This window comes from Bombyx mori, chromosome 27, assembly GCF_030269925.1.
Source record: "Bombyx mori chromosome 27, ASM3026992v2".
NCBI lineage: Eukaryota > Metazoa > Arthropoda > Insecta > Lepidoptera > Bombycidae > Bombyx > Bombyx mori.
In genome coordinates this window covers 9259906-9277234 of record NC_085133.1, presented here as the reverse complement: position 1 = coordinate 9277234, position 17329 = coordinate 9259906, and the positions used below count along the sequence as shown (strand labels likewise).

At 39.2% G+C, this 17329-nt stretch overlaps 1 protein-coding gene across 2 annotated transcripts in view; it reads left to right on the top strand.

Annotated features, from left to right (window-relative positions):
- LOC101747210 (chloride channel protein 2) overlaps nucleotides 1–17329 on the top strand; it is an 80421-nt gene that overhangs the window by 12997 nt on the left and 50095 nt on the right. The window contains exons 1-2 of one of the 2 annotated variants that reach the window (XM_021348492.3): nucleotides 15139–15287; nucleotides 15459–15639. The exons of the other annotated variant lie outside the window; for it this stretch is intronic. Coding sequence (XP_021204167.1) covers nucleotides 15562–15639 — 78 coding nt within the window. The 5' untranslated portion in view covers nucleotides 15139–15287; nucleotides 15459–15561. Of the gene's footprint in view, nucleotides 1–15138; nucleotides 15288–15458; nucleotides 15640–17329 lie in introns of those variants that run through there. 2 annotated transcript variants of the gene reach the window in all.

Sequence of the window (17329 nt, the reverse complement as noted above, 5' to 3'; positions counted from 1 at the left end):
TTGTATTTCCGCTAGTAAATGCCATGTGATGAAGTCGAGTCAAACTGGGCAACATGAGCCAGAACGTAAGATGTGACGATTTCTTCGTGGCTCAGATCTTCCATCGAGGTAACAGAGACGTTATTACACGACTTACGTATGCTGCATTCACGCTCTTGTGGCGTACCACTACTAGTATTCTGATCTGCATCATGTTTTTTTGCTGTACTTCGAACATGTTCAAACACGTCACGCCAGTGAGAGTAGAGTCCTGATCCCACTTCTGATGTCGGCACTCGTCAGGGATGGCTGAGCGGTAGGTTCCGTCATCGCTCGTATTCGATTGAACTCAGTTTAGTCAATAAAACTTTCCAATAATAATTATTGAAACTCAACACACACAACTTTCACAATGACAGGGTAAACCGACAGTTTCGTTGCATATGCCGACAGACCGACTGACCGACTGACTGACTGACAGAGACTCACTGACTGAGACGGACGGAATTACTGTCTGACACGGAATGCCACGACTCTGTCCACGTACCGCCATTTTATACTGTGGCGTTACGGAGTCTACCCTTCGTTTTGTGATATTTATCAAAACAACATTTCATCATTTAAAATAATAATCAAAACCACCGTCTTAATATTACTAAAGTCGTTATCCACGACAACTAAAGTCGTTATCCACGACATATAGATATAGGGCGCAGCTCGCAAAAAATAATAATTAAGACGAGGAACTCAAAATTACAAATACAATCCTTTCCCTAACAACGTAAGCAATCGTATGCAATCGATCAAACTATAAATCATATCTGCTGATACAAGTGTGTACATTTCTACGTGAACAAAATTATACACAAGTAAATATCGAATTGACGATCTTCGAATGTCAATCTATGTCATAATATCTGAACTGCAAGATAGTGTTTTTGTCGGCTAAAACGGCTACCTGAATTTCCTGTTTGATAGTTGACATTAAATAAATTTAATACGCTTCGAATTATGTAATCACGGAATGTGTGTGTATATTTTTGGCACGATCCCAAACAACAATCCCAACATTGAAGTCGTCGTGGCCTAACGGATAAGACGTCCGGTGCATTCGTGTTGAAGCGATGCACCGGTGTTCGAATCCCGCATGCGGGTACCAATTTTTCTAATGAAATACGTACTTAACAATTGTTCACGATTGACTTCTACGGTGAAGGAATAACATCGTGTAATAAAAATGAAACCCGCAAAATTATAATTTGTGTAATTACTGGTGGTAGGACCTCTTGTGAGTCCGCGCAGGTGGGTACCACCACCCTGCCTATTTCTGCCGTGAAGCAGTAATGCGTTTCGGTTTGAACAGTAGGGCAGCCGTTGTAACTATACTTGAGATCTTAGAACTTATATCTCAAGGTGGGTGGCGCATTTACGTTGTAGATGTTTATGGGCTCCAGTAGCCACTTATACCAGGTGGGCTGTAAGCTCGTCCACCCATCTAAGCAATAAAAAAAAATCTACCTGAATTTCCTGTTTGATAGTTGACATTAAATAAATTTAATACGCTTATAAGTAATCACGGAACATGTGTGTATATTTTTGGCACGATCCCAAACAACATTAAATTCCTTACCCTTTTTTTTCTACATATTCGCTGGTAGCCTAAGAGACTATTCCAGGGCAGAAAATTAGCTCACGGACTATACCTATCTGAGAGAATTTGCTAACACTAGCCTCAGCAAGAGCAGTGCTTCGCAGAATCTACCACCGGATCGGATTCGCGACCCCTTGCTTGCCCGTTCATAGGTTAACACATCGGTTAACGAATGTTTGTACAACAAGGCGTATTCCAAAATTACCCATTCATTTTAGAATATGCACATTCTTTAATACCACTTCATAGGAGTGGAACACAGCTCGCTGAGTTTCTCGCCAGATCTTCTCAGTGGGTCGCGATTCTGATCCGGTAGTAGTCATTCGCGGAGCAGCTGCTCATGAGTTGTTAGGTCTCCTTTGGAGGCGCTCGACGAGGCGAGGACGAGCTCTCAGCCCACTGATGTTAAGTGGTTATTGGAGCCCATAGACATCTACAACGTAAACGCGCCACCCACCTTCAGATATAAGTTCTAAGGTCTCAATATAGTAACAACGGCTGCCCCACCCTTCAAACCGAAACGCATTACTGCTTCGCGGCAGAAATAGGCAGGGTGGCGGTACCTACCCGCGCGGACTCACAAGACGTCCTACTACCAGTAATGTAAAAACGTGTATGAAATAAAAGGCTTTTTATTTATTTATTTATTTATATAAACCTGCGGGATTAGAATCCCGGTGTAGATGTGTGTATGGCATCACTCGATACGAGCTAGCTGGGCCCATGAACTAGATCCCGACGACATCCAAACTGACTTGGAATCATTAAAGTTTCCATTAAATCTAAAACGAAATTGTGCCCGCGGTCGGATTAGCATATCTTATCCTTTTTGCTATCATCCAAATAAATATCTTGCGCGATAACGTCACAGTCGAGAGATAAAAAGGATTAAACTTATCACTTATCTGTCCTTACTAGAACATTGTGGTTTTTTTTTTTTTTTATTGCCTTTGTAGGCAGACGAGCGTACGGCCCACCTGATGGTAAGTGGTTACCGTCGCCCATGGACTTCAGCAATGCCAAGAGCAGAGCCAAGCCGCTGCCTACTGCTTAATACTCTCCACAAGCCTCGTTTGAAGAAGGACATGTCATAGTGCTCGGGAAACACCGTGGAGGTGAGCTCATTCCATAGCCGGATGGTACGTGGCAAAAAAGACCTCTGGAAATGCACTGTGGATGACCGCAGTGGCTCCAGGTAGTATGGATGAACTCTACTCCGGTGACGGGCGGTGCGATGGTAAAAACGAGACGTTGGTTGTGTGTTACTGTTCCAACCTATACAAATGTTATCGCCTTTAATGTTCCGAAGTAGTGATGTTTTTCTTTTTAGTGGATCAACATGATACCGCTAGTATTCCACAGTATGCGTTAGGAGCAGTAGGATATAATATAATAATCTATATATTAATACGTGAAGCAAAAACTTCGTACCCCTTTTTACGAAAATTGCGCGGAGGGAGGAGTATGAAATTTCCCACACTTGGAATATAGAGAAGGAGTGCAGAATCTTAATATTTTTTTTAAATTATGCATAAATACATTAAATCAATAAAAAAACATTACACACACTACCATGTATTTGACACACACACGCATGCACACTATCTGTTTATTGTCAAACTTTTCTTATTGCTTATAGTCTGTGCTCAAATTGAGAATAGATTAAATATTGTTTGTCCCAGTAAGAGACTAAAAAAAAAATAGGGGCGTTGTGTAGAGGCTTGGGAGGCGATTTGTAATTTCATCTAGGAGGACTCTTAGACACCAACTGAGCTCTCGCTATGGTGGTTTTTAAGTTGGTTAAAAAATGGAGGCGCTCAAAAATAATTCAAATTCTCAAGTCAATAGTCGATCTCAGTGAATTCAGTAGACAAAATAAGTTTAGGAATCCCTGCATTAAGCTCTATGATTCAAGTTTGACCTCATGTCTCAAGGTGGACGGTGACATTCTCGTTGTGATGTCCATGTGCCGAGAGCCACTTAACACTAAAGCCCCTTGTTCGTTGACGTTAAACCGAGTCAAGAACTCAAGGTCTCACCGCTTATTCCTCCCGCATTAGGAGGAGAAATATCACATCCCCGATCACCCTCTTCGGCCAACCTACACCCTGGACCAGGAAGCTCAAGTACCTGGGAGTCACCCTGGATGCATCCATGACATTCCGCCCGCATATAAAAACAACATAATTCTTCCCTTTCCTTATAGTGTTTTAAGGAATTTTAAAATAGACAGTGGCGTTTTTAATAGGCAAGACACACCCACAAAAACGTACAATGGTTTGATAATTATTGTGTTAGTCAAATTAATTCATATAACGCTTCCATTTGTCCCCGGAATCAAATCGATGCATTGTTCAATTATGACATTCGACAGATCGGAGGTTAAGCCCTGAATAACAAAATATTGCAAAAGGAAATTTTTGAACAGGAACCAAAGGTCTTAAGAGTTAATATGTGTTTAATATGTGCACTACGTTTGATTTGGCGTATTCGTCATTTCGGACGTGGTGCTGTGAAGGTTTTTTTTATGATAGTTCCCGGAAGATCTAACCTAACTAAACAAGATATAAACGCGAAATTATAAGTTTTGTTGGCCAATGTTCTTGGTTATTGGCCGGTCACCGAAGACATGTCAGTAATTGCTTTGACACAAAGAAGACCTCAGTTTGACAGGTGCCACAAACACGTCGATATCTAAATTAAAATCCTACTGTATTCAACCGGTGGTAGAGTTAACATGGTTATTTATATTTTGACATTCAACAAGTGTGTTATACTGACATCTAAGTTGAAATAAATGATTTTGAATTTGAATTTGAATTTAAGTCAACGCGCCAATGTCGAAACCGTTTTCGTCCAGATTATAATTTCGGCGCGCACTGCGGTACCGTAGGTCTGGTGTAGCCGGTGTGGTGGGCTATTATTAAAACATATGTACGCTCCGAAGGAATTCCGATGAGGGGACAAGCTTAACGAAATTTCAATTATGTAAGTACCAAAAAAGAACAAAAATCCCCCAAATTCTCTTATAACACGGTACTTCTTTAGAAGTCGTCGTGGCCTAACGGATAAGACGTCCGGTGCATTCGTGTTGAGCGATGCACCGGTGTTCGAATCCCGCAGGCGGGTACCAATTTTTCTAATGAAATACGTACTCAACAAATGTTCACGATTGACTTCCACGGTGAAGAAATAATATCGTGTAATAAAAATCAAACCCGCAAAATTATAATTTCCGTAATTACTGGTTGTAGGACCTCTTGTGAGTCCGCACGGGTAAGTACCACCACTCTGCCTATTTCTGCCGTGAATCAGTAATGCGTTTCGGTTTGAAGGGTGGGACAGCCGTTGTAACTATAATTGAGACCTTAGAACTTATATCTCAAGGTGGGTGGCGCATTTACGTAGATGTCTATGGGCTCCAGTAACCACTTAACACCAAGTGGGCTGTGAGCTCGTCCACTCACCTAAGCAATAAAAAAAAATAAAAAAAAGAATTCTACAAAACGATCACGAGATTTTTTATTTTTTAATTTAGATTAGAAAATGACATTATGCACTATGAACTCACAATATGTGGGAATAATCGAAATTTTACTGCTTATTTTTCACGTATAATAGGTAAAAAATACATACAGGGACAGTTGAGATGTTTCGTTTAGAAAAAATTATGCTCTCCTGTTTGTACTAGCTTCTAGTGTCAAATAACATGGTTTCGCAATATGGGACTTTGTAGGAACGTATCTACCATGCTACAGAAGGGCTACTTGTGTTTGAACTTGTCTGACTCGGTGATGCATTAAGCCTTCGTCAAACAGAACGCGTACTTAGCGCCGCGTACTTAACGTCGCGCTCTTCAAATTGACTAGATGAGTCTAACGCTCCTTGACGCAACGCATTCGCCAAATCATAGTGCCTTTCGATAGCAGTGTGAAAATTTAAAAGTATTAAGAAATCGAGTGATTCAGATGTGGCATTGTATAAGCATGGGTATTTTCTAACTATTTATATAATTTTTTCGGGCATTATCTAGTATTTTAATACAAATTCACTCGGACGCAAAAATAAAATTTGTAAAAAATTACAACGCCTGACGTCAAAGCGTCCTAACGCCGCGACAGAGCGCTGCGTACTTATAGCGCTGTGGGAACTATGTGATGGTATCATACCGTAGTAGTACAACACATCTCGGCGTCATAGCGCGGCGTTAGCTTAGCGCTCTGACGCCCGCTAAGTACGCGTTCTGTTTGACGAAGCCTTTAGTAAGCGCCTCTGATTGTGGGTCGAAAGTCGAACGTTCGATTCTTAAATCGGGCGAACGTTCGTTTGATTAACGGATTTGCTTGCATATATATATGTATATATATTTTATATTTCATGATATGGAGTATTTGAGGGTGAATGAAACAATAAAAGACTTAATTGAGTTTTCTGTTATATGTATAACAAGAAAACAAACCTTAACCTCTTTTAAAATTAATATTAAAAATTAAACAGTATTAATAACTGACGTCACTTTTATTGAAGGTTAATTATATAACGGCGCAACACTACTGTTTACTTGAATGGAATCCGTTGCACGTCGAACTCTTTGTCGAGTTCGACGAGTACGGTTACCGGGGTCCCTAAGCCTGCTAGTGTTAGAGTTGAAGGCGTCTAATGCAAAGGTTATCAGGATTCGGGGAGTAGGCGGCAACAATAAGGCGATTATTATAACGCATAGCTTATCGAAGTACCGTTCCGACGCTGAATTCATGAATTTCCGGATTGATTCGAGGCCCCGGTCGTCGTGTATGTCAACATTCCTCCCGAACCACCGAGCTCCAACCGGAGTAGGTTAGCGCCTGTAAAAGCGGGACTGTAGGGATTGGAGGGTGTCTATTATAGAAGAAGTGCGGGCCACGTGAGCGAACACCACACACACGTGAGTCATGACGTGGACTTATCCTTTAGACCAAGAAGACGACAATATCGTTATCAATTTGGCTACAAATTAAGCGCGCAAATTACCGCATAATTCATATTCATATTCAAAGTGAGTAATACACGTTTGTTCGCTAATTGTTTTAATTTCATTTAAAATTACTGTGTTTTTAGTAATTTAATAGAAATAATAATAACACACCCACACACACACAGTCACACACGATTATCTGACCCCAAACTAGGATTCCTTGTATTAAACATACATACGTTTAATTAAATATTAGAACGAACTTGTTCATCACACGAATGTTTGCCCGATAGTCGAACCCACGACTTTCCTTCCAGCAATTTTTGAAGTCGTCGTGGCCTAACGGATAAAACGTCCGATGCATTCGTGTTGAGTGATGCACCGGTGTTCGAATCTCGGGCGGGTAGCAGATACCTTATATATTAGGTTCGGCCCACCTACCCGAAAAAAAACCCTTAGACTATAAAACATTAGGTAGGGAACCAAAAGAACTAAGAAGAAAAATGTGGATTGTTCAATTATGTTTTGGACGGAGCTTCATTCCATAATTCATCATCATCATAATTCGCCTGCCCTTCTCCCAGTCACCTGGGGTCGGCACAACATGTTTTGTTCTTCCATACTCCTCTATCATATACCATTTCTTCGCTCACTCCTCTCTTACACATATCGTCTTTCACGAAATCTATCCATTTTTTCTTAGGTCTACCTCTTCTACACTTCCATACGTTCTACAATTCGATAGACCGATTTCTTAAAACTAATAAAAAAGTTACACCTCAATCTCGTCTCAGCGTCTACGGCAAAAAATGCTAATCGTTCCATTAATTTGGATTAGGATTTCGACGTGAGACGTCTTCAACTCGTTTTGCCAATCTATACATATAAATAAAATTGGAGTGTCTGTTTGTAATATTGAAATAACCGCTTTTTACTACACGCATATGAATATATATTTACGGTACATACACTAAAATAACATTTTTTACAATTTTTGTCTGTCTGTGTGTTTGTTCCGGCTAATCTCTGGAACGGCTGGACCGATTATGACGGGACTTTCACTGACAGGTAGCTGATGATATAAGGAGTAACTTAGGCTACTTTTTTTAGACTAGCTTTGCCCCGCGGCGTCACCCGCGGTACGACAATAACCGCGGGTAACATCGCGGGACTCAACTATCAATAATAAAATTTAATGTTTCCGAAGCGAAGCGAGGGCGGGTCGCTAGTCTTACATAAAATAAATTGGACTTAAGTAAAAATTCAAATTGTTTTCAATTATTTTTCGTTCAGCAAAATCATTCATTAGATTTAACAGCGCGTTATAAATCATAAAAATCCGAAAATTTATTTTAACCAGTCTTTCGAGGTTTTTTTTTTTCTCCTTTTTTTTCTTTTATCGACGTAACAAAAAAATGGAACACGTTTTCTCGTTGAAGTTTTAATAATTTTATTAACGTATAATTAAAAGATTTATCTAATCACCATCGTAACACGTGATACTACTTACCATAAATTAATTAATGTGAGATTTTCATATATTCACGTTTAGTTTTTGCACATTTCCTTTTAAAGCTTTTTTTTTCCCTACCTTAGCTGATAGTCTTGAGAGGCTATTTCAGCGTAACCGTGGCTAGTAGGTGAGCTCACGGGGCACAAACCTGATGACGTTGCTAACACGAACCCTAGCAAGAGCCGTGCTTCGCAGAATCTACCACCGCGACGCTACCACCGCGACACCGCAAGCGACGGGTTCGACGAGAACGGTGACCGGTGCTTGAAGTACCTAGAAGCACCGTTAGTGGATCGGGAGGATCCGAGATGACGTGTTTTGGCGTTTCGACGTCGACTGCTTTCCATTCTGTCCGCAGGATCGGGAATGTAGTTACCGGCGGCCACGATGAGAGGGTTCTCGTGTCGTGCCGCTTTATCGAAATGCTTTTAAAGCGAGTTTGAAATGAACAAGGGAATCCCCTTGGGAATTCTCTTGTTGTCCCCTATTGAGTCCCCTTGGGGAACAAGGGAATTTTTCTATTCTCTACAGATTTTCGGTTGCCGTTCAATTTGATGTTGGTAACTATAAGCCTTGCGTTCTTTTGGCTGTTGCTGTTAGTTGAAATCACGACCTGGTGTTCGGATACTGAAACCAACAAATAGAGGGAAAGAGACAGAGAGAGAACATACTTTATTGCACACTAAACACAATTAATATTAAACAACAGTCAATTACTGGTCTTAGGACCTATTGTGAGTCCGCACGGGTAGGTACCACCAACCTGCCTATTTCTGCCGAGAAGCAGTAATGCGTTTCGGTTTGAAGGGCGGGGTAGCTGTTGTACTGTTAAAAGTGAGACCTTAGAACTTATATCTCAAGGTGGGTGCCGGCATTTACGTTATCGATGTCTATGGACTCCGATCGCCACTTAAACACCAGGTGGGTCGTGAACTCGTCCACCAATCTTTTTTTCTATTTTTATTGCTTAGATGTGTGCATCTAAGCAATATATAATAATAAAATAGTGGAGACAGAGAGTATGATGGTAACCAAAGTTGCCAAGAATAATACCAATGCAATTAAGTATGCTGGGAAACAAGAATGTAGCGCAAACTCACCTGTGATCAGCGTTTTCGATCCTAGCGTTCAAGTTAGCGCCCCTATAATGTCTGGTTTTTAAAGCGTAAGCGTGATTGGCTCGTTCACCCATTTAAGCAATGAAAACAAATAAATAAAAACTTGAGACTATCTAAATACATATTTCTTACCTTTGAGCTTACTACGGGCAAAGGACGCTTAAAAAAATCGGTTGTCTGTAAAGTTGGTTTATTGACGATAGTTGAACGTGACAACGTCATAAGAAAATACTGATGGAATGGTTTCATTTTTCAAAAGAATATTTTAATTATATTTGTTTGATAGATATTTTGTATGGACAATTGTCACCACATTCACTTTTCACTGAACTTCATACTTGACGAAAACATGTAAATGTATTATTGTATAGCAGCTGTCCACGCGGATGCATCGCTCAATCAAGTAGGAGAGAGACAGATGTCGAACGCTGCCGAACGCGGAGGCCGTTTGTGCCTCTTTGTCGCTCGTTGCGCGCTCTCGCTTGCACTTCAAGCCTTAAATGGAACGCCTCAATGAGTCATGTTTTTTCGTGTGTGCAGCCGGCTCCATCGAATTATAAGACGTCACATCAAAAAGTGCATATCAAAGTTGACGGCATCACTTATCCGCGATCAATGAGCTAGTTTCGCCAGACTGCCGTCGAGTAGAATATTTGTGCTACGTAAGATCTGAATCGAGATGTGGTCATTGTGGTACGCGTCCCAAACGGCAAGGAGTGTGCTTAATGGGTAATTGTTTGCTCGTTTGATGCCTGGGGGAATGTCTTGTATGTTTCCGTTGCTACATACGACACGACAATAATGTTCTCGACTGAAGCTTACTACGTTCGATTACTTGTTATTTATGTTCATATTTAATCAAGGTATCAGATTGTTCTTTTAAATCTATTAATAATAATGCAATGACTTCAAGTATATTTTAAGAGTTCTTAATGCGATCTTTAGTTTTAATCAGTTCTTGATATTTCGTCGTTGTTGCAAGCGACAATAACGACATTTAGACCGAAGACTGCGGGTAGGATGTTAAGAGCAAACAAACCTTATTTCTAGTCCATTTTTGGGCGTTACCACTAATACTCGATAGCTCGCTCCGAAATATAGCGTGTCTAATTCTTGTGTCTTTTTTTTCCTACCTCTTCACTGGTAGCGTAAGAGGCTATTCTAGCTTCCCCCGGACGGGTAGGTGAGCTCACGGGCTCGACCTTAGAGTTTGCTAGCACTAGCCCTAGCAAGAGCAGCGCCTCGCAGAACCACCGGATCGTAACCGCGACCCACTGAGAAGATCCGGCGAGAAACTTAGTATGCTCGTGTCGTGTCATACAATGTAAGTCAATTCCTCAACCGGTATTGAAGAGCAACTGTGCGACGATTATTTCCGCACGTCATTGTTCACGGGTCCCAGGTGACGTTCCACCTGTCAGCTTAGGGCTCCTAAACTGTCTTCACGTATGAGGAAAACCTTGCATTCATTTGTTATGCGTGTTTAATCGAGAATCACGTTCGATTTCGAATTGTAAAATGAGTTGTTTTGGTTAAGGGTAAACTGTAAGATTATCGTCACTCCATTTTTTTTCCTTGCCTTGAGAGGCTATTTCAGCTTCTGCTTGACGTGTAGGTGAGCTCACGCGGCTCAAACCGGGAGTGTTGCTAACACTGGCCCTAGCAAGAGCAGTGCTTCGCAGAATCTATCACCGGATCGGAAACGCGACCCACTGAAAAGATCCGGCGAGAAACTCAGTGGGCTGTGTCTATGGGTTAACTCACTCGTCGAACCCTTCGTCGCAAGCGGCGGGTTCGACGAGGACGGTGACCGGAAAAACTAAGTCACTCCAACGTACTGTTAGGTTATGCCAGTCATTTTACTATTGTTTTTTTTTTTTTGGACTTCTACCTTCTTGTACGTAGTCACGTAATCTTTCAACTATGCGCGTTTGATAACAAAGCATATCACACACGAGCTAGCTACTTAATTGCGTATGTGAACTAGAAACCGCGTTTCATTGCTGAAAATTTCCATGAAATTAATTATTATTGTCCATCTTCACATGTGAACAGAGATAGTGAACCGTTTTTTCAGACGAACAATCTCGCGGATCAATTGACGATCACAGCCTTAATTTAAGTGCTAATTACATTGGCATAAAGGCTGTCCTACCCGCAAAACGCAAGGCTGCTAAGCTGCCTTATATAAAAATGCACTACCAGTGTGTGTTATTTATTTACACTCATTTGAATGCCGTATTAGGCAAATGAACAATGATATACGACCCACGCGATGGAAAAACGGTCACTGCTGGACAATGGTGGACAACGGTAATGGTAGATTCAGGGGCATGCTTACCGCTGCTTATCCTGAAATATTAAATTGAATCTTCATTTAAAAGCCATGCCGAAAGGCTTAGCAAATAACATTGGTTGGAAAATGGGCGGTGGGAATCTCTTTTCGTAGCTAGAGTAATCAGATATTCAGATCTAGTAATATCAAATGACCCTGTCTAGGCAGATAGACAGCACTCTGTACTAGTGAACAGACTGCCCGTCTTGTAAGTTGACGCGTTGAAACCTGTTGCTCCCAAGTCCTATCAGAGTAGTGACTCAACGAGGGTATCATTGTTGGGTTTTAAAAGTACGCTCAAAAGCTGTTGTATGGGCATTAGATAAAATGATTATCTAGTAGTTTATTGGCGTTCAACAGCTATACTCCTACATACCACTGCGCAGAAAGACAAAATTGCATCCCGGCCCAAAAAAGTCACGATTCAATGCCAGTTTCTGTCTTTTTTTTCTTTTTTATATTGCTTAGACAGGTGGACGAGCTCACAGCCCACCCGGTGTTAAGTGGTTAGTGGAAGCCCATAGACATCTACAACGTAAATGCGCCACCCACCTTGAGATATAAGTTCCAAGGTCTCAGTATCTACCTACCTGTACCTACCCGCGCGGACTTACAAGAGGTCCTACCACCAGTAACAAAAACCTGTCTTGACTACCAAGAGACATTCTATTCAGTGAAAAAAATATTTCTTCATTACTAGTTTTTCGATGCGAACTATTATTTTGATTGGACAAATAAATAAACCTTTGTGTTTTTTCCGTTTTGTAATTAATAAATCTAGTTTTCATTTCTTAACTAGGAAATGATAAACGTTACTCAAGCCGAAGATCACAATAGCGCGGAGACGAAGTAAACTATGTCTTTAGTTACATCGACGATTGAAATGTAATTGTTAGAGTATCGATTGTGATCACGCAAACCCGTGTTCCGGAGTGACTTACACCATAAGTGTTAATGGTGTTTTATATGGTATCCAATTGTGGGGTATCGCGTCAAACTCAAATATTGAAATTCTTTTTTTTTATTGTTTAGATAGGTGGACGAGCTCATGTCCCACCTGGTGTTAATGGTCACTGGAGCACATAGACATCTACAACTTAAATTCCGCTACCTTGAGACATGAGTTGTAAGGTCTCACTTTTAACAGTACAACGGCTGCCCCGCCATTCAAACCGAAACGCATTGATGCTTCACGGCAGAAATAGACAGGGTGGTGGTACCTACCCGTGCGGACTCACAAGACGTCCTACCACCAGTAAGTCAAATCCTTCGAAGGTTTCAATCAAAAACGCTCAGAATTATAGTGAACGCACCATGGTATGTTATAAATGAAGGAATCCAGTGTGATCTTGCCATAAGAAAAGTCAAAGATGAAATAATTCATAGAGATTCCTTCAGAGAGAAAACCTTCTCTGAAAGATTAGAAGCCCAACCAAATAACTTTGCTAAGCGTTTAATGGGCAACCGAAATAACTACAAGAAGGCCAGAAGAAGAGTGCTTCAAGATCTACTAGTCCCACTGTAGGCACAGCCCATGAAATTGTTTTTCTCAAAACTACGGTTGAATGTCTAACGACAGATTACGGTATAAAAAAAAAAGGCGATTAATAAAAAACAATCCCCTGAAAATTTCACATTTACGTTGTTACTGATCGTAGATTATAAGGACGGGTGGGTGCCGCCATTTTAGCGCGAAACGGTCATTGGTTAGAAGGTAAGAGCGCTTTTCTATACTAATCTATACTAATATATAAATCTACAGTGGTTTTTACGGATGTTCCGTTATAACTACTGAGCCATGCATCCGATCGACTTGAAACTTGGTATCCATGTAGAAAATACATGTACTTAATGGATAGGCTAATATTTATATGAGTGTTGGACCCCCTGCACCAGTTGTGGGGGCGTTAATGATGAGAATCTTTGTGAGACTGAGAAATAATAATGTTAATTTTAAATGCCCAACGAAGCGAGCGGGTACAGCTGGTACTATATAACTGTAATTTCAAACTCGTGTCTCCAGAGAGGTTTACGAACCACATACACGGCGGACCCTGACCTCCTCTATCCAATTAGTGCCAAATAAATAGAATAACAAAAGGATGTCTAACAAATAAATCGATATGGTAACGCAAAAATCACGTGAACCACTCGATCACTTCGCAATTATCGCCATATTAGTGTTGGGCAAGTCGATAAATATTAATATTATCGACGTTGGAGGACGTCGGACAAGAGTATTGGTTAAGGCTCTTTTAGAATGTTAAAAAGAAACGTACATATATTTTTTTTATTAATACATACTACTATAATAACTGAACACGTGTTATTAAGAAAATCCAAAAAAAAAATTTGGCCTTTTGCTATTTCGAAATTTAAAGTTTATTGTAATGAAAAATTAGAAGATACACAGAAATAAGAAACAGAAAAAGTTCTTCTCTGTGATACGCGTTACAATGGATTTATGTGGGTAGGAGAATAGGAGGACAGCTGGTTGTAATACTCGCCATGGTGCGTCGACCCCACATAACATGGCAAAAAGGCAAGATCAAGAAGAATATTAGTTGACCCATCCATATTATATAAATATACGAACAAAAATTAAGTTACTTTGGTTATAACTATTGTACAATGTAAGTTTCAATTTCAAGATCAGTCAAACTCGCAACAAACAAAAAATGGTTGGCGTGCAAATTGATGCAGCGTGAAAGAAGTGAAACTTCTTTTGTGGTATGTAGTATTATGGTAACCTTAATTTTTCGCCCTTAAATCAAATTTCTCTTGTCATAGGGAATGCTATGTATAAGAGAAATGACCTAGCTCCTTTAGCTTTGTCCTTTCCCTCTGTCCACGGTCAAGTGGTTAGCGAGACGCTCTGTCTATTTTCTCACTCTCGCTCTTCCTAAATTATATCTTTTCTCGCTAACCGTAACGAATCTGTCGCGAGTTACGCGCCTAGAGAAGTTTCACTTCAAAAAGGTAGCACCAAGCCTTTTTAATTTTAGGTCTTAAAGTCGGCCTGTTTATGTCGCGAATAAAACCTGCGGTTCAATTTCGAAGACCGAACAACTATTGAGTTTTCAATTTTGTATTTCATGAGAGGCAGCGGTATTAGTGCCTAAGGTCTCCCGTATATACAAGAAAAAATCTAATATTAATTTAATGACTACTATAATTTATAGTAGGTGGTAATAAACGACCTGTTGCAATAGGAACTGAAGTGTGTAAAAGCTGTAATCCTTTGGATGTTATTTCCTAAAACACTCTTAATAGTTAAATCCACGCGGGCAGTATCGCAAAATAATTACGATCTCTCAGGAGAGTCCTACTGTTTAAAATATAGATATAGCTCGTAGAATAAGTACTTACTGAAGGATTAGCCAATTAAATGAACAATGCTTTCAAAACAAAGGTGAATATGATGTGAAGATCTCCAACGATTCCAAACAGTCCTTTATATAACGCGTCCTTACAACGACCTATGGTATAATGACGATGCCTTTTTCTTTGGAGGCAGAAGCGATAGTCAGTAAGATAGTGACGTCACAATCGAAGCCAGCCGGAGCGCTAGTTAAGTTTTCAGATTTTCAGTTGGCGATGCGCGGGAGCGTCTCGCTTAGTCGATTAGTTGATGTGAACCGGCCGAACGTATCGCGGACCGGACTGTTTGCCGTAAAATACGAAAAACAAAAAAACAAAACAAAAAATACTCTCCCACGAAACACAATAGCTTTTAGGTAAAACAATAAAACAATTGCGTCTAAAATTTTATTTGACTTTCGGAGATTTTTTTCAAATTTCATTTAAATTCTGTGATTAAAAAAAAGTGTATCTCGGATACATACGTGAAATGAATATTTGATTTATTAAAACATCGACCGACCTACTTATACGATCGTTTTCCGCAGATACAGCAAAAAATAATAATAGTGGCGAGTAAGTTTTGTTTATTTTATCGAATACTCATAATATATCGACATATCGAAAAATCGCTTCACTAAAAGTGTTAGAATGAAGCTCAAAAGACAGACCCTGGTTTCGGGAGACACTTCCGAAGAGGAGATCGGACATAATTATCTGAGTACTTTGGTAAGTTTTCCATAGATCATTTTATTCGTTGATAATATAAACACACTAATATTAGAAGAATATAAATTCCATTATATTCCATATAAATGAACACCAGATCACTGAAACAATTAAAATGGCAAAATAAATAAATTAAATAGCTCACGGAAGAAAATGTATGTCAAACAACATTAGTTTATTTTGGTAACTTGAATATTTTTAAATCTTCATTTAGAAGCATAAGATATCCATGATCGGAACTATAAAAATTGGACATTGAATGTTCTTTCGAATCTCCTATCTATTTGTAGCGTCGGTTGTAAAAATCTTTATCACTGTTATCGGCTTAGAGTATTTCTATAATTTTTGTATTATATAGTATTTCACAAAGATTTCGCATTACTTAAATAACCACCTTAAAAATATAATAAAGCGCTGGCCAAAAATATATAAAAGTGATTTTTGCAAAAAAGTAATTCTCAATCTTACTGCTCTAAAATCGTGTATCAAGAAATCGGGTTTGATATCTGGAATGTAACTTTTTGGGGTATTTTGTATGATGTATATCACTAAGTGGGTGCGACAAGCTGACGGCTCACCAGTTTTTAACTAATCACTGAATCGAATGGAAATCAAAACATGAAGGCCCTTATTAATTTTTAGACGAAGCCTCGATTTTATTGTGGAACATTTTGTTACGTCTTTCAAACAGGAAACATTATTGTTTTACGGCATTATAGAAGTTCAAATTCAATTCAAATTCAAAATCATTTATTTCAACTTGGATGTCATCAAAAACACACTTGTTGAATGTCAAAATGTAAAAGAAAATGTTAACTCTACCACCGGTTCCAAAAAAAGCCACAGTCCTGAGAAGAACCGGCGAAACAAACTCAGCGGGTTTTTTTTTTTTTTGGATTTTATCAAATATTTTCTCACTCAAGAAGTAAAACTCACTGATAATTTAGCAAATATACATTCCCATTCAATAATTATAGAAAAAAAACATTGCTTTATTAGATTAAGTTAGTGCTAGCGTTCTGGTTGTCTATGGCATTGTTGAAGGTTATAAAAACAAAAATTCGCGGGTTTTTTTTTTAGATATTAGGTAATTTTACTTATCTGAAATTAAACCTGATTGATTAAGCATAGTAGTACGTATGCATCCACAACTGGGGTAAATACTTTAAATGTATAAAAGGTGTATTTCGTAAGATCATTTATTTTACTAGGTCATGTCGACTAAAATTCATAATATTAAGTGTTCGTATAGTGACTGACGTATTGTAAAACGCCTTGGAGAATTGTGGAATTATATTCGTAAACGAATTCTTATCATTTGTCCTCTTTTGTATCTATATATTAATACGTGAAGCAAAAACTTTGTATCCCTTTTTACGAAAATTGCGGGGACGGAGGAGTATGAAATTTTCCACACTTATAGAGAATATAGAGAAGAAGTGCACAATGCCAATATTTTTTTTAAATAATGCATAAAAGATACATTAAATCAATAAAGAAAACATTACACACACTACATACCGTTTATTTGACGCACACACGCATGCATACTATTTATTGTCAAACTTTTGTTCTTGACGTCTGTGGTCAAATTGAGAATAGATTAAATATTGTTTGTCTTTATTAATATTTTTTTATAGTGTAGCTTTAGCGAAATTTGTGATTATAGAAGTATAAAATACAATCATAA